Source organism: Telmatherina bonti (assembly GCF_933228915.1).
Source record: "Telmatherina bonti genome assembly, chromosome: 21".
NCBI classification, from domain to species: Eukaryota; Metazoa; Chordata; class Actinopteri; order Atheriniformes; family Telmatherinidae; genus Telmatherina; species Telmatherina bonti.
The window spans coordinates 13,235,889-13,255,042 of record NC_136630.1 but is presented as its reverse complement, the minus strand read 5'-3'; the positions used below and the strand labels follow the sequence as shown (position 1 = coordinate 13,255,042).

Below are 19,154 nucleotides of genomic sequence, written 5' to 3'. Positions count from 1 at the left end.
GAGCTGCACTTGTGTGTATCTCTGCTTTCTCACATTACATCTATCAGGCTTGTTTTGTTCATTGCCAAATATTTATGATATTACAACGTAGGATGCTCGTATTACACATGGACGTTTCAAATAAAATAGTAAAATAAACCTTGTTAATCAAAAGCTTTGTTTCCTACACCCAGGATGAGCTGACATCTGCTGGTGAGGGATTACTTCACATGGTCGTCTGCTACAAAAACAGGCTTCTGAAAGCTGGCCAATCAGAAAGGAAAAGTCTTCAGTGAGACAGGAGTTTATATCATACCAAAGGTGGTTAAAAAGGAAAAAGAAAAGTCTTTCTTTTACTATTTATTTTCTTTAGTGAAATCCAACAGAAAAGAGGAAATAAGCCTCTTTTAAAAAGGCAATATGACCATTTGAGGAGCGTTTAAAACGACTGCAGTTAAAGCACAAGCAACGCAACTCTGACATTTGAGAACAGAAATACAATGAGAAATCTAAAATAAAGCCCTGAAATGTTAGTACCTGCATGTAACTTAATGTAAAAAAAAAACAAAAAAACAGAGGGCACAACAGAGGGCCACGAGACTGCCATTAGGCCTAAAGGAAACAAAACTCAGAGTAACAGCTTCTCGTGCAACATTTCTCCCAAAATTATCCTCTCTCATCAGGACTTAAATAAGAGCCTTAATATGTACACAGGGATCCTTCCAAAGAAAAGCACAACCACTTATAACAGCTGTGTTGGGAGGAAAAAAGTCAGAACTCAAGAAAAATATCAGGTCACACAACAGCAAAGAGTTGTGGCACAGAGACAGAGAGGAATATGTCTTCCCCCTTTACGACAACTTTTAACTCTTGTCTAATAGAAAGATCGAGATTTAAAAGGCTGGCACAAGTAAAGACTGGGATTAAAAAGGGAATTAGTCTGCTGAAATTCTGGCTATTATTGATTTTAAAAAAAGGCACAAAGGAAAAAAAAAAAACTTCTAATACATCAGTAAAAATTTTTTAAATCAAACTGTTACAAACACCAGTGAGTAAAAAACAAAAAAAAAAACCAAAAAAAAAAACAATTACAAACAACAGATGATGTGAAAGTCTGCATAATACAGGGATAGATTGTGAAGGCCTGTCAACATGATGCTAAATGTCTCTTTTTCTGAAAAGCACAGCACTGTTTTGGTGCATTCACAGTGATCTTCTCTCAGATGAACTCCCCTCGGAAAGGAAGTGACCGAATGTTTTGCTGTTGCCAGCGGCAGCGCAGCCTGGCCACCGGCGTGTCTCTCGGGTCTTCGAACTCGGAGAAGCCCAGCTGGTTGAGGATGTCATAAACCCCGGCTCTGGCAGCCACCTACCAAAGAAACACACACAATTTTAATGAAAAGGCACGACAGACAGCCAATCCTTCTTTGTTTTTCTCCTCCATGATGACCACACAAACAGTGTGACCGGCACTTATTCAGGGCTAAAACATGTTATCTGTTGGTTTCCTGCGTGTGCAGCTGTTGAAGTGGAACAATAAGCATTCGCTGCGGGTTTGAAAATGTTAGGAAGTGGTTAAAAAAATTCAGATTCTGCTGTAAAAATAGCAATACCGCAATGTAAAAAGGCTCAATTTCATATAAAATCACAACGAAAGAAAACCCAACAAAACAATCCTTATCAGTATTCAAAAGCATAATTATATAACCATCACGGTGTCTTAAGGTTATGGTAACTGAAGCGTAAAGGTTCACATAAGAAACTGTTGACACTGACGCGTATTTGTCAGGAAGAGCTGCATGATGGGAAACATAGCAGGTGCTGTTATTTTATCTGAAAGGTGGGCTGTATGATGGTCCCAGCGTCATCCTGCATCCAGTTTGCTTTGGTGTCCGTCTGTTTTAAGGACATCAGGGGCATTTTATCTATTTCCATTTAATACAATATTCCTATTTTATGTATCATTCTCTGGTAGTATTTTTCGTTTTTTGCACTGCAGGTTGAAGAGGAATAAAACTGAATTTAACTGTATGCAACTATATCCTCTTGACTACCAGTAGTTCAAATTTGTCTTCTGTGGAGGACCTTTGTAAACCTAAATATTTTCATCTCCCTGAATGCTACTGAACTAACACCTTTTGGTTTTTAAAGAGGACATTTAGTGCTTTCAAATGGTACCTCATTTGTGGGGGTGGGGCTTTGTGAACTTTCTTTCTCTCTTCAAGAAAAATGGCCTCCATTGCAACAAGCATGTTTTATGGGAAGAGCAAAAGTGCATAATAGTTTTCTTTGTGCTGATTTTTACTTGAAATTTTGTAGTTATATTTTCATTTCTTAGATAAATATAACTATATTTTACCACAATATTTAAAAGTTTAAGCAATGTCCTCCATAGTGGACATTTGTAGTTACACATTTTTTTTCCTGGTAGTCAGGAGGATATGACACATATGGCAAAAAATTGACAGTAAAGATAACCTTGACCTTAAGTTTCTGGCTGCAAAATCTTTTTACATATCAATACCTGATAATGGCAGCATAGCAGGACTATTCAACTACATCTTACAAAATCTGTCTCTGTCACAGTGATGTGAAATATACATATATATTGCACTTACTATCTTAGCATTGTGATGTAAACAGGCCCTAAGGGTGCGTTCAGGAACCAGTGACGGGTACTTTCACATTAATCTATTATCTTTTATACAACTGCATATGTACATTGACAGTATTTTTATTTGTTATGAACATGAAATGTGCCGCACAGATAAGCGTGGATCTAAACATCAGGGAACTTAAACATGTCCCAATTGCAGAGTAGTTATCTGTGGAGTGGACTGAATGTGTCAGCCAGACCGGCTCTTCATATGCACATGTTGGCATGCCATTAAGCAAAGATGTGGACCCCTGTTTCTCTAAAATGAAAGACCATTACTCCACCATCTCCTGGTGTGTTTGTGAACTGGATAACAGAAATATTTGAATGCTGTGAAAAACAAGTCTTACTTCATTTTGTAGTAAAGTGCTGATGTTTAGTGGACTGGAAGGACCGACTACCTCACTGTTATAGCTCGTGTGAAGTAATGGAAGAGCCTTGGAGCGGCACCATGGAAACAGTCTTGGACTGATCTGTCTCTGAATCTTTAATGAATGAATTTCATTGGAGAGATTTCCCTTGAGAAAGGTTGGTGTTCGTGTTAAGCTACAGGTCACGCTGAGTCAGGGTCTGCTGTGTGTGTCAAACACCACACGGTTCATGGGAAACACCACGGACAACCAGAAACATCTGGACATGAAAGCAAACAATACGACTGAATCCAAACAACACTGGCAGACACATGCTTCTCCTGAAAGAAAAAAGTAAAAAAAAAACAAAAAACAAAAAACAAAACATGTCCAGTTTACTTTGCTAGAGATTCTATATATAAAGCATAAAAGAAGCAAAGCCAGTGTAACTCGGAGGGGTGTTCCGTCTTGCACATAAAATACTCTTAGTATGGAATCAGTGTAGAGCAGAAGGAAGCTGGAGGACATTCGGTGAGGAGTAACGTGGCCTAAATCCCTGCCAGTTAAACCTCTTCCTCTTCTCAGGCTGTCACACAGCCCAAAAATCTTTGACTTGGGAGGAAGATGCGAGAGGAAAATTATACACAAAGGAGTAAATATGAGCAAACTTCATGATTGCCCACTTCTCTACTAAACACGCAGAGAAACATGATTTTTGGTTTGTATTCTGAGGGCTGTGATGAAACCCTGGAAGTGCTGTTGGAGAAGGTTTTACAAATGGGCTGTCGGGTTAAATGCAGGGGCGGACATGCGGGAACAATGAACAGAAATAATAATACCGAGATATTCATTTCACTAACAGTGATTATAGCTTAACCGGCCAACTCTGAGCGGAAATAAACAGAGGCACCATAGAGTGTGGTCTGGATTATTTATTTGCCACAACGCTGTCTGACATTGCATATCAAGTACTGTTGAACTTTTGTCATGAAACTGTTGAAAACTTCTATTTCTTTCAAAGATCTGAATGAACAAATAACGATGAAACTAACTAATCAATTAAATGATGTACTTTTAAGCCCCTTTTTCTCATGTATTTCCTAGGAAGCTCCACAAGCTTTCCTGATGGGAACAAATGACTTTCTGCAGCAGAACCATTAGTCAAGCTATGTGACTCTTTGGAGACGCTCTGGATTTGCACTATTAACTAGGACAACCTGACTCATCCACTCCACAGCCGGCTGTCTAAATAAGGGATGTGTGAAAAATTGGAAAGAGTGAAAATACGTGTTGGACAGGCTTGGAAGAGGATGTTTGTCAGATGGAGAGTGATTACATGCAATCTCTCTGGAATCAGAGCTTAGGGTGTTCGTACTTGACATTCTCATCAAGCGACACTGAAAAGAACACTCAACAGGGAAAAAAAGGGGGGGAAAAAAAAAAATTAATCTCTTTGTATCCGATGTCAGATAAGTGGCCCTGAGAAGTTTGCTCTTTTACAGCGGATGCCAGCGCCTGCCAGGTTCAATTGACAGCATTTACAGCAGAAAGGATTTCACCACCAACACTTAGACAAGGCCAAGGATCACATGTTTAATATTCCAGGATTACTTCTTTTATTACATTCCTTTCTCAAAAGGCAAAAGAACTGAACGCTCCGCAGATTTCCCATCGTGGTTTGGTCAGCATTTTTCTGTTTACCTTAAGTGTTTTTACAGTTTGTTTGAGTACGTTTCTGAAATGAATCATACTCTGCTCTACCTCGTGTCCAAAGCGTGATCAATCCAGCGACATAACTAACGGTTGGAGAAGGGTTCTTTTAACCAACGCCTACGGACAGGACATGCGTTGCTCCCAGCAGCCGCCAAGTTCTGTTTCAGCCTCATCAGTCTGCAGCACGTCTTTCCAAAACGCTTCAGACCACATTCAACAGGCATCAATGTTGTTCAGATGTCTAACTTTGTGGCGAGGAAGTGGACAGAAAAGTAGACCACCGTTCCATTGTCTGCTATGTAACACCGAATATCTTTTAGACCTTTCCTTTTCAAAATGAGCCGTTCTAGTAGTATTTCCCTCTGAGCTTGTTCTTAACTTGACCTCAAGAGGATTTTTTTCTTCACTTTCTTAAATAACTCATCATGACCTGAATAAACTTGTTCTTAAAACACTTTCCTGTCTTAATACAGCCTTCTCCTGCTGTGTGAGTACCAGAATTCTACAAAGCCCCCTTAAAATCGCAGTGTCCACTGATGATTGGGACAAACTTTAAAGAGCTAAAGCTTTAGATCATCTGCTCTGGACTTTTTACTAATGAAGCCATCGTCAGGCTAATTAACGTGTGAGAAGGTTATCTGAGAGCTCAAGTTTTGTTATGGTGGTCATAGCAACAATGTTAACTGTCGGAGAGGGTTCATAAGGTATGTTTAAGTTTACCCAAAACATTAAGGTTGGTTCATTTAATAAAATGAATGAATAAGTAGGTGTCCATTTTATCTGGTTCGGCATCAGTCTGCAATCCAAGCTGAATTTTCTCTTTTCTTTTTATTTCTGAACATGTAGAACAACATACCTTAATTTATGTAATAACTTCGTCTGATTTATTTTCTTACAGGCAAAATATTAAGAAACATTCAAGTCTTTGTGTTGCTTAAGAAACTATAGTTTGATTGCATGGTCAAAAAATGATAAATGATCTGATTTGATGAAATCTTCTGATCTCTCACAGTGTTGTTATGGTAGAAAATAACAGCTGAAGGTAAATGCAACGTATATGGAAAACTAAAGCAAATTGATGCATCTAAACAGGGTTAAATGGCCTAAAAAATAAAGAAAGAAAGAAAAAAAACAATCTGTTCTGTGGGGGTAAATCATTGCATCACACTCTCTTTGATGGGCTGTGTTTGTAAAATGGCCTTGAAGGTTTTGCCTTGTGGTAAACAATCTTTCTGGGTGACAGTAAGCAGAGCTGTTGGAAAGATAGCTTTCATGCTGCACTGAAGAGATCACAAACGGCAATACTCATTACGCGGCTGGAGCGGTGGCGGTGATGTGGGGGGTGTAGGGAGGCAGCAAGAGGGTACTGGTCTTTCCCACAGTCGGCTATCTCAAAGACTGCACATACCACTCAGGGGACAGGGAGGCCTCTGTGCCACACATCAAAACAGCTGGAGTGACTGATAGGGTACCTCTCCTGCAGGCATCTGCGGTATGCACTGTACACAAGTCCTGCCATTGTGTAAAGGCCAACGTTTTGGATTAGCAAACATGGATTTCAATTCTAATAACTCTTCTGATGTTTCTGCTCTGATCTAACAACAAGCCCGAATGTTAGGTACAACATGTTTTCCGATGTACACACGCAATGTGCCAATAAATGCCAATCACGCCAAGCGCTTTCTGAGTACATATTTACTTGGATGTTAAAAGTGAACCACGAGATCAGTCTAGAAATCCTTCTGCATTCTGAAAACACATCCAACAAATATGCATCAAACTCACAAAGAACTGTCTTGAGCCACAAGAGGAACATGAAGAACAGTAACATACCCTTAGTTCTGATGTCAACACCACAAAACGAGCACAAGAGCATGACACTGCGACGGCTGACCACAAAGTTGCCATACCAAATTCTCAAGGTGCTTTAAACGACTATTTAGCTGAGAATACCGGTACACTTGAATGTTTTTTTTTCTTAAGTGAACTGTTGTAATGAACCGATAAAGACCCAACTCATGAAGAAATGATCAGATAAGTTCAACTTTTCTTAAACATGAGGTCTTTATTTATCCCTTTACCAAATTGTGAAATAAAAAAGTAGCAACATTTTTTTTTTAGGGAAATTTACCATTTATTTCCATGTGATGGTTCAAAATGTTTCTATAACACAACAATCCAACTGTGTTCTACATGATTTTGAGCAAAGTTTGTACCATAAAGTGATGCCAAATGTCTCAGAAACTGTATATAATCAAATATGTCACATTGGGTTCAAATGTGTTAACACATTTACACCAAATGTAATCTGTTTTGATTAACACTTGGGTGCTTTCTCTACCAATGTGTCATAGGCAACAAAACAGTTTTGTTGTCCAAACTTAATACTGAAAGTGTGAAGCTGATCTATTGCAATAAAAGCCAAAGATTCAACCTTAAAATAGCTTTTGTCATTTTTATAGTTTAAATAAATTGGTTAAGTATCTTCACATTGCAGAACATTATCCAAAAAGATAATGAATATCTTTCAGTGAAAACTATACAGAGCACATGCCAACTCCACAGAAGCAAAGAGAGGAAACACACCAAAGGCTTCATATCGGCTGGCAAAGGTTGCTGCTCAGCATGAGTGGGACGTTGTCCTCCTGATACTACTGGCTATAGAAATCAAGTTAGTCCACACATAAACACACATTTGCCCAGCAAATGCAGGACAAACTGTACCTCTCACAGTTGACACATTGTGTAAATACAGCTTTGAAAGCATGACCAGCGGTGGAGATGACCCCTCCGTCTGCAGCCTGCGGCACTGCACTTTGTCATTACGGATCCTGCTACGGTCACTGGTGATAGGCTAGTGATTGTGCCCTAAGGTTGGTTGACTCCAAATGGTTGGGCCGCTGCCAGATTTAGCTGCAACTGGGCCATTGCAGACAACACAGCATCGATGTTGTTGCAGGGATCAGATGTGTTAAATGTTCTTGTTAGTAAATGACACAGCACAAGAAAACTAGAAAGGACGGGATGCTTGGCTGCTCAAACACGTGTTCTACAGTTATTTGGCAGAAGCCAAACAACTTACATGTGATGAGTGTTCAATCAGCCATAGCAATTAACCTAACATACATGTCTTGGGGGTGGAAGGAAGCTGGAGAGAACCAACATATACACAAGGAGAACATGCAAACTCCACACAGAATGGCCACTGTTCAAACCTCCCCCCCAGCCGAGCTGCCTGGTCTTTTGAGTCTCTCAAGGACTCAGAAATCAAGCAGCAGGCTGATATGTCTTTAAAATGATTGTCACAAACATTATTTACCCCTTAAGGTTTAGTATATATTTATTTTATCTACACACACTGAAAGAGAAAGTCATGCCAATTTACTGTAAATCTTTCTGCCAGCTTTCTGCTCTCCATTTGTGAACACACAAGTTAAAGTTTTATAAAAACAGTAACTTTCTGAGGAGGAAAAGCAGCCTTATCGACTGATGTCAAATCGGCAGAAATCAGTTTTAGTGGATACTGCACTGTATTCTGATTGCAAAAAGAGAAAATGGGTGAGTTTATGATAAGACTCTGTCAAAGAATCTTAGAAATGTTGCTTTTACTTATTTAGACATTATCACTGTTTTCATTGCAGGGAACCCAAATAGCACAATTCATAAAGGACAAACCATGTGCTGACAGTAATTTTGCAGCAGTTTGGAGGAGGAGGAGGAGGAGGAGGAGGAGGTTTGGTTATCTGTTCTTGTTATTTGACCACAACATACATGTCTTGATTCAAACGGAAATCCCACTGTCAACGGTCATCTACTCAATTTCTTATTGTATTGATGTGTGCATCACAAACATGTAAGAAGCACAGAAGACAAGGAGGTCAAGAAAAATAAAGTTAAAAACTATTAATACTATGTTGCAAGTTTAAACATCAACCCACTTGGATTGTGGGTATGAAACGTATGAAAAGCTGCCGACTGTGACTCCAAATTGTTTCGTTAAAGTAATTTTGTTGACAAGTGTCCAACAATGATCAACATTTTATATAATTTATGAGGTAACTTCAAAGCACAAGCGTTTAAAAAAAAAAAAGCTTCACAAGTGTCAAATCAGCTGTGTTCAAGTACTCTCATCTATTTTCAGGCACAATCACATGTCAGGTAGAGCTGGATATAACAGGTATGATCATGCTATGGGTGACAGGGATGTCACATACAGGTGTCATGCCAGCTAGCTGTTAACAACATATCACAGGTCTCGCTGTAAAACCCACTGAATGATGTTCAGCTATTTCATGCTCCAGACTTTCTTTTGTTAAAGGCTATTTTAAAATGAAAAGTTCAAAATAAAAATGAATTCAGAGATCACCATGTTGAATATATTTGTTGCAAAAATCAAATGAGAAATTAGGAAAAGTTAAATTTGCTTGTAAGCATCAGAAAGATGCTATTTCATCCCTTTTTACATTAATTTCCCCAACCTTCATGAGCAGCGATACCAGCAATTTTCGGATAAAAAGGAAGACAACTGTGCAAATGAGTATTTTACTAAATACTAAATATGCTGACAATAGGCTCAACATTAGGCCTGTTGCACATCTGAAACATTATATGTATGGTATAGTGTGATTCTTTCCATTCAGCTGCGATATAAAACCCTGGCTTGTTTCCTTAATGAGTTTCCAAATGGCAAATCAGGAGAGATGAGTCACAGATTTACTGTTTAACTCCTCCTTAAACAGGATCTCAGGTGCTGATTTAGAACGTTATCAGTATAATTACTAAATAAAACACAAACCTTACTTAAAGTGGAACTATTATGTGCATTTAGGCTAATTTATTTTTATTTCTGAGACCAGAAGGGCTGGGATTGATCGAGTTATTGTCACGAATCGCTTTATTTACATCTGACCGACCCTCTCCGTAGGCTGTCAGATCGGCCTATGGGCAAAACGAGTGGATTGAGACTCTTCCGCATTAAGCCCTGCCTCCCGCGACTGCACTACATCGGGAGCGCGCACCGCACCTGCTTTCGCCGTCATTGTAACATCTCATAAACAGAAGGATTAGGCTAATATGAACTCAATAAAAAAAACAAAATACAATGTCAACACATAGCATACAGCCCTACATGTTGGAACCTGAATCAGACCCTGAAAACAAAGTGGAAAACAGCAACCCACAGCAACGAATGCAGCAGGATGTCTCTCTTTGGTAAACTCATCAGCCATCGTTGGAAATAACTTTATCCAACATTTTCCACCCGCCTGATGTATTTGTACATGCCCTTGTTAACAGGTAACCAATCACCGAACCTTATCCCCCGGGACGTCACAAGGATTTCCAAGTAGAAAAAACTCTAAAACAACGCGTTTTTCGTCGCCATGGAAACCGAACAGAGAACGTGCTGGAACTCAAACTCAAACTCAAACATGCGTTTAGGTGATAAAAAACTGTGCCGTTCACATGTCTGATGAGGATTCAACACTGTAACACTGTAGAAAGCTCAGAAAACTTGAAATACCATAATAGGACCCCTTTAAGGTCAACTGTATTATGGAGTACTGGTTGTTGTAATAATGCACAGTATAAACCACATCTTAAAAAGCCTTTTGATATGCTGATGATAAATAATAAAACTTAATCAAATCTGACTGAACTGACTACAAATTACAGTAAAACATAAAGTGGGTTTATGCAATAAAGCGAAGGTCTAAGGGGAGGGTTTTCTGCAGTTCGAACTGCACATGGAAATGTGCTGCAAGTCTTAAAGTGGCTGACTCATTATTTAAAAAGCAGAGCAAAACAATTCAGAAAAGTGGATAAAAGTGTTTACATCTTCGAAAGCACTTCCTGGGGAAGAGGCAAGTGTACAGGCCTGTATACAGTCTGAATACACATCAGGAGGTAAATACTGTTGTATACAAGAAACACATAGTTATATGTGTGTTTTAGGCTCATTCTATCATTCAGATATACAGTAGTGCTCATATGTATTCATACCCTTTCATTAAAGAAAAGGCTGAATTTACAACAGTCACTCAAATAACTGGAGACTTAAAAAAGGAACAATAACTAAAAATTTGCAAAAATATAATTTAGTAATATAAAATGCTGTTTTTTTCATTTTAATGAGTTGAAGAAAGAAAAACAAAAAAACCAAATTGGTCCTGGACAAATTAGAGCACTTTTCTGTTGAACAGTGGGACAAAATACCTGTCAACAGGTGCAGAAGTCTGACTGAGAGGAACAGAAAACACCTGACTGTAGCGGAAAACATTAAAGGATTGTTCAACAAAATATTAGTTTATGAGTGATGTAATATGTATTAAATTATCTTATTTGTTTGCTTTTTAAACTAATATTTCTATTGAACCAGAATTAGAAAAAAAATGTAATTTTTATAAAATGTTTATTTATTATTACTTTAGTCAATATCAGCTTATTTTACAGGCAGCTGTTTTTTTTCCTTCTTTAATGAAAGGGTATGAATAAATATGAGCACAACTGTAATTATAGTGTCAGTTTTAAAATGATAAATGACTCCATAAGTATGCACAATTTTCCAATTTTTCCCTCAATCAGAAAATTTCAATTTGGAATCTGGGCAGGAAAGGTGGCTGTTCATCTCAAGCTCGGGTCCTCGACCAGAGTCCTGGGGGCTTGAGGGTCCCATGCAGCGTCTGTTCCTGGGACTGTGCTCTTCTGGATGGTGATGTCTGATGTTTGCTTCACCATATGTTCAATATATGCATAATTTAATAAATATGCAAATACAAAAGCTTTGCATATTTGATATTTTAATTTATTTGCATAGTTTAATTTACAAATCTTGCAGGATTTTTTATCATCATAATCTCAAAGAAGCACTAGAGCTTCAACAACAGCTAATACTTAGTGGCATTATTTATAAGAAGGCTTTGTCAGTAACTATAAAAGGCAGAAATAATGGTGAATTTAGTTTTATCCCTGACTGTTTCATCTGATAATGTGGTGATTTCTGTGTTTTATTTTGCTAGTTTTACAGCAGAATGTTTGTGACCCGGTTGTGCACATGCCTGTGTTTTCTCGTGGCATAACTGGGCCATTAGAGTCACCCTGATGCACCACATATATTTGCTATTCATAACAGGAAGAATGACTGTGCATATTTTTCTGACAATTGTTTTCACAGCAATTGTTCCAGACCATTTTGGAATTCTGCATTTTTCCTTTGAGTTTAATCCACCTCAAGAACAACAAAGAAGAAAGAGAATTCAGTCATTTTTAACATTCCTCAGCCTCTTTGATTTTTGCCTCACTGCGACTATGAAATGAAAATGGATTTGAAACAGCAGCCTAGACAGTGGAATTTAGAGTGAATGTACATATAAACGTAGAATATTTCTACTTGTAATGATGCTACATGTCCTGTTTCCACTGGTGCTTGCTCTGTGGTATGAACGGGCCAATTTAAATGTACTTTTTTAAAACCAGACAGCTAGATCCATTCATTCATTCATTATCCAAAAAAATTTAGTCTGATTAATGGTCACAGGGGAGCTGGAGCCTATCCCTGCAGTCTATGGGCGAAAGGCAGGGTACACTCTGGACAGGTCGCCAGTCCATTTCAGGGCCAGCACAAACAGACACACAACCACACAGTCCTCTGGGCAATTTGAGCAACCAATTAACCTAACATGTGTGTCTTTGGATGGTGGGAGGAAGCCGGAGTACCCGGAGACAACCCACAAATACACGGGGAGAACATGCAAACTCCACACAGAAAGGCCGCTGTTCGAGCCTCCTCCAAGGCTGAGGATTGAACCAGCAACCTAACAGCTAAATCCTTTGATTAAAATTAAATGCATACAAATGTAAAAGCAAATTCACAGCAGTTTACTAGATATTCAATTCTGTGGGTCCTGGGATGAGCAAGAAGACTGTAATGTTACGACCCCGATGCGCGTTTTTCCAGGGGTACAAAGGGGTGGCAACATTAACAAAAGAAAAATCAGGAAGATGCACAAATGAAAGCTTTATTTAGGACTCCCTAGTCCTTAAAAGCATCAAAAAGTCTCAAACCAAAAGCCAAAACAATCCCAACAACAAAAGCATAAACCAAAGCTGGCACCAACCCACCTACCAAACCTTTATTCTGGTGCTCAGCAGAAGGTCCGGCCAATCACGGATAGGTGGACGTGTGGACGACCAATCAGCATCCAGCACATCAGTCTGATGGCAGTGTGAGGAAGAAAGCCAGGTGTATCCAATCCCCAAGGTGACGATGGTTAGAATGATGATCAGCTAGACGACTGGCCATGGGCCGTAACATGTAACGTGTTTCTGTCAATATACAGCACCAGCTATATTCCTAATCTTAACATCATTTGATCTTTACCATTTTGGACCACAGGTTTTAATTGCAGTGTGCACGTGTGCACGCTCGGTACCACTTACTGACAACTCATTTGTCTGGAATGCACATAAACTCTCAACTGTAAGGACACAGCTGGTCAAGTGATTAATTTACCCACAAAAACAGAGACGAGACATGATGAAGTTCAGGGTGCAAAGAAGCAGGCCTCGACAGAACCAGAACAGACTTGTAAATTCCTGAACTGAAACCCAAATGCCACATGGAGGTATATTTTATTTATGCACCTTTCAAAAGTAAAGGTGATGGATGCATAGATGTTGTCAGTTTTGTAAGATTCTTTTTAATGGTGTCTTTGACTGCATTTTTCACTCGATACTGACAGCATGGACTCCTCTGGGTGTTTGTGCTCTTCTTTTTCATGTGGCTTAAAAACTAAATGTGCCAACAGCAATGGAGTAGCGTTTCTGTGAAGAGTACCATGAAATAAGTAGTTAGTGGTTAAAATTCTCCCCTCGGGGGCCATTAAACCATTCCAGAACAAGTAGGCACAACGAGGGGGTGTCACATGTCAAAAGTATGTAGAAGCAATTACAAAAATATGACATTCATGTTGTATTTGGTTGTTTAGTTGTTGTTTTTTTGTTTTTTTTTAAGTGAATGTGAACTGGTTCTAATGATGATGCCAAATGTTTATGTTCTCGCAACTGCAATCAGCTGACGTGGAAACACAAACAACTGAGATCAGCAGCAAACTTACTTAGCATGGATTCAGAATTCACAATGTAAGATGCAACCTGTCCATGATGGATATTCAGTCAAGGAAAGCACAAGCATTTACTCACAAAATATTTGATTCTTGCTGGATGCATACTGTTTATGGGCTGCTTATGGAAATAATAATTACACGGTATGTGTGACAGCACTGTAGAACAGCATAGAAAGGAGAAGAAGTGGGGCAAACAGTCTGTACCTGTTCCATCCACAGAGTGAAGGAGCGCTGCCAGGAGTTCTTCTTCTCTAGATGCAGGTATGTGTTGAAGAGGATGAGGTAAATGTAGCGCTCCAGGTACTGCAAGCTCCTCAACAACAGCTGCTGACACTCCTTCTCTGTCTTCTCACTTTTTATCTATGGAAAGAAGTAAACAAGGCTTAGTCAATGTATCAGTTGGATAAAATACATCTTCCTCATGTAGTAGCATGCATTTATGATGTGTACCAGAGCAGCTGCCGAAGATATCACACTATATTATTTGCTGGACGTTGGGGAGACGATTGTGGTTTGATCTGGACAGCTTACAGAAGTAGTTTTACAGTGAAGTGGGACTGATCTATAGATAAATAAGAGACTCTGAACGTCTCGTTCTACTCTTATGCAGTGTAATTTAGTGTGATGTCATCGGCCGGCGCAGCCCAAGCAGATCTGACTACCCAACACCGGCACATGTTGTCTCTTTCACTGTAGCTACTTTAGTTTCTTGCACACTCTGTTTATATAAGGTTGGCCTGCCCTGACATTTAAAACTGCCTCAAGGATAGAGCCGTCTTTAACGGCCCGTTACCTGTGCTTATGAACTGTTTTCTGAAGTTAACCTGAGTTATAAAAAAAAACAAGCAAGCAAGAGTCAAATGTTTCATTCAAGTAATCAATGGGTCATAACCCAACAAATTTTACACATTTGAATAAATCCTTGTGATGAATACACACACAAACTGGTCAACCACTGCACAAGCATAAACAGTTTGAGTGACAGATTGCGTAACTTTTTCAAGTTACATAACACTGTCATTCCTTGCTCCAATATTTCTCCTTCACACTCCTTCCTCCTGCCTGAACTCTATTTCAGTCTAGTACCAACGTAACTAGGGATGCACCAATCTACTTTTTGGGAGTTCCAATTCAATACCAATATCTGAACTTTGAATATCTGCCAATACCGATATTTGCAGATACCAAATCTGTTTATGTGAACATTATTGTGACTATGATTATTATTGCTGATATTACTGTGTAAGATTTCATTAGGTTGTTACCTCATTCAATAGGTTGTTGAAGTTACCTCATCAATACAAATATAATAACATTACAGATCTAACAATTTCAACAAGTTTTATTTCGATTTGGCACATTTTACCTAAATACAACTATAAATGTGTGGTTTTGAAGCAAAGATCTGGCTTTTAGTGTAACAAAATATATCACATTTTAACATTCAAGGCATTTATTTCTTTTAAAACATGTCCAAAGCATGTCATCAGACACATCTGCACTGACTTGATTAGTGTGGTATTGGTACACTTTTATTAATACCGAGTACGAGTACACACACTTGGTGTTGAGCCGATACCGATACTGATATCTGTATTGGTGCATCCCTAAACGTAACATTGCTTTTCTGCATCTCTCTGAAACAAGCAGCTACTCTAAACGAAGGTCCGCCAAAGTGCAAGTAGGTTTGAGTAACTTCTCAACAGTGTTAACTAACTTTCTGAAAATACAAGACCGAAAACTTTGAAGATACCAAAGCACAATGTTGTCTTATTCATGTCTTTTTCTGTTAGAAATAATCACATCTTGGATTTCAAACTGATAATCAGGGTGTATAATTTAGCTTTTTCCCCTAACAGTAGAATATCAAAGACCAAAGAAATACTTGGGGGGGGAAAGGGTCTTAATAAATTTTGAAGTCCTTGTTACATCAGATGTGGAGCATTAGTATGTTACTTGTCTAACATATGGCATTATTAACATCATCTAAAAATAACACCTTTTTCAAAAATAATTTAAAAAAGAAAAACAAAAAAAACCCAACATTTTTATCATTATGGAAATTAAATTAAACACTTCTTCTGACTTGGTGCAACACAAACCTCATGGCTGGTGTCTGATGTGGCTACAGGAGCTGACCAGTCAGAGAAGAGTGGGCTCTCTGAGAGTGTGGTCAGCTTCCATAACGCTGTGTTGGTGTATTTGTTGCTTTTCAAACCCTTACAAATAACTTAGTTAAAAGTGACGAGCAACAAATAATAAATCCAGCAACTTTAAGATCAAACATGACTACTTCAAAAAGAGTGTATTCAGTACTGCTTCCCAAGAACAAGCTGCGAGCGCTGCGAGATGTAGCGCCGTCCCAGCGCCAACAGACCGATTGAAGCAGCAGCTGCATGGCAGCTGAAAGACATCTATCAACTACAGAAAACATTCAAGACATTCTGCCATATCTGTATTTTCACGAGGTATTGTTGCACATCGCGTCACGTCTTTGACTTAACTGGACACTGGTTTTGTCCAATGATGCGGTGTGTGTAAGATAAAAATGTTACAAAAAAGCAGCAGCTTTAGTCAAACTTTTATAATTATTTCACTATCTGAGAGCAGAAACAGACAAATATTGAAAAAAAGAAGAGCATTTAAGGAACTAAAATGTTTCTATAAAAAGTACACATGACCAAACAATACACTAAAGAATCAACAGCATCACAGCATCTTAATGAGCAGACTTTGGCTTTTTCCATTAGAAATAGTTGGTCATGTATTGTTGGCTTCTATTTAACAGGAAACACAACTCGTTTGAAAGCAAATAGTACATTTATTACCCTTTGATGAAGCAAATGTCTCTGATTGCAATTATGTAAATTCAAGCGATGCTAAAAAGGTGTCAAAATTTCTTCTTTGCGCTTTTATCCTCCTGGTGAGTGGCAACCGTTTCACATTCAGAAAGGCGTTAACCTGGTAAGCCGTCTTACAGTACAAGCTAGTCTTCATGATAGTTGTTTATTCCCTGTGCTTCTCAAGAGCTGCTGTGAAATAAACACTGTGGTTACATTACTATGTCGTTCAAGTTTTCACTGTAAGACGCCATGGTCAGCAGCAAAAGCACGGTGCAATTACCCAAAGTACAAGTTGCTCCTACAATGGCCCTGAATTCACAAGACAAGATAATAGTACTTTCACAGGATTAAGTTAGTGTCTCCTGCAGGGTGGGGAAAAATAGCTTATGAAGCCAGTTCTGGATAACAAATGGAAAATGTAATTCTGAAAGAAAATAAGATAAATTTATAGTAATGTCACTTTTGCAGCTGGTTTAATTCTAATTTAATCTGATCCCTTTCATAAAATACTTACAAATACACTAACAGCAATAAACACACCATTTAAATGCCAAAAAAATAAATAAATAAATAAAACACAACAACAAAGTAATGTTTGTGTTGCTCTATTACAGGTTGTGAGAAGCACCAGCGCGAATGCAGACATGTTATTGTTACTGTGCCTTTTGTTTTAGATTGCTTGTGGCCTTCGGGACTCTGACGCACAAAGTGATCAGTTCTGCCATCCTGCTGTACAGCAAACTTTGGTGTGTACTGTACTGGAAAACCTATCAGTCAGGGCTAAAAAAAAACAAAAAAAACTAACGCGCAGACTGAGCGTAGTACAACACAAGTTCCTCCGAAGTTTCCCAAAGCAGATAGTTTTGTTTCAGGATGAGTCTCGTGTGCTTGTGGGGTTTTAAGGATACAAGAGTTGCAGAACTTCCAGCTAACAGATCAGAGCAAAGACGCTTTGGGAGGAGTGCAAAGAATAATGAAAGTTTACAAAGTAGGTGGGCTAGAACTAATTTGAAATGTGCACAGCGCACCATAATACCACCATTCCAGAGCTGAATGACGCAGCAGAGAGAGGGGGATGGATGGGGTTTCCTGTCCATTTCCAAACAGCTGTGGCTGGACTTAAGTTTTCTTAGCATCTGTCACAGAGTAGAGGAGAAACTGCACCTACACAGACAATGGATGTGCTGTCTGCTGTCTATCGGCGCTGCCAGTGCACAGAGGAAGAATAATACAACACATGAACGCTGCTTTTTTGTAAATACAACAGTGCAAGGGTAGGTGAACACTAGTGAACCTGATTACCCTGTTCACCCTGCACCCCCAGGAGGCTTTCAACATTTCATCTCAGCCTAAAAAAATCCATTGTGTCAAAGCCTGGCAGCTCTCGGTGCACAAGCCACTGAGGTCTCTCACACACTGTAACCCACACATGAAAGAGATCGGCTCTCATAGATTACATAATTCACACCTCCACAATCCACTTAACGCTAAATCTGCAGCTGCCATGTCTGTCTGCGTGGAGTGAACCATATGTGAGGTCGAATGGGCTCTCATGCACTTTCAGAAATCCCTTCAGAAAACAACGTCGACGAAGATGTAGTACATTTTTCAGGTTCGGGACAAACCTGCTCTGAGATAAAAAGTATCCGCTTGTCAGCGTTTTATTTCAAACCAAAAACCATCTCTCTTTTTTCTATTTGGAACTGAAAACCAAGGGCTTGCGTTCCTTTTCATTCTCCCCCTTTTAAATTTTAAAGGATAAAAAGGAAAACTTTCGACCGAGTTGGCAAAACTGTGAAAAGGAGGAGAAAAGTCAGAACCTAGAGCATCCTCCCAACTCGCCTGGTTTTTTAAGAACAATAGTGGCGACTGGTAGGCCCGCCGCTGAGATGCAGTAATGAACGTCTTGAGCTCTCTTCAGCCCTGACTGAGAGGGGAGGCTGGCCAAGCACATACCATTGTTGAGAGTCCAGGAATGCCGGCTGGCTGAGAGGACCTCTGAGGGAGGACAATGTGAAAGTGGTTAAGAAGTTTTATCACTGCACACTCATGAGAGCAGAGACAGCTTTCTGGTAACTGGGTGACTGGAGAAAGCCTTATCTGCACCTCCTCAACACAACCACTGCAGATTAGAAATGGGTTACTTGTTTATGTGATGGAAATACTTTCACGCCGTGATGTTTTCGGGAAAGTATAATCTGTACATAACACACTGTACAAACGTAATGCCACAGTTTATAAGAGGAACTATGCATCTCTATATTAAGATTCTAAAATGCACCAAGTAAATGCACGGGGTCTGACATGAGAACTGTTAAAAGACAATAAATACAAATGAAAAATAAATCAGGGCTGCATGATGACACAGAATATCACAGAATATTTCAACAACAAAATGACTTGTCATGACAAACAAATATTTAAATGACATGCTAATCTAAAGTGTATAATATTTATTTTCTGCTCTTGTGCATGGTAGTTAAATGTAAAA

At 39.0% G+C, this 19,154-nt stretch overlaps 1 protein-coding gene across 1 annotated transcript in view; it reads right to left on the bottom strand.

Annotated features, from left to right (window-relative positions):
• Positions 1–1,128: 1,128 nt before the first annotated feature.
• Positions 1,129–19,154, bottom strand: part of pald1a (phosphatase domain containing paladin 1a) — a gene marked incomplete at its 5' end in the record, with an annotated part of 56,001 nt that continues 37,975 nt past the window's right edge. Inside the window, 2 exons of the mRNA XM_079260500.1 lie at positions 1,129–1,348; positions 14,025–14,180. Coding sequence (XP_079116626.1) covers positions 1,199–1,348; positions 14,025–14,180 — 306 coding nt within the window. The 3' untranslated portion in view covers positions 1,129–1,198. The remainder of the gene's footprint in view (positions 1,349–14,024; positions 14,181–19,154) is intronic.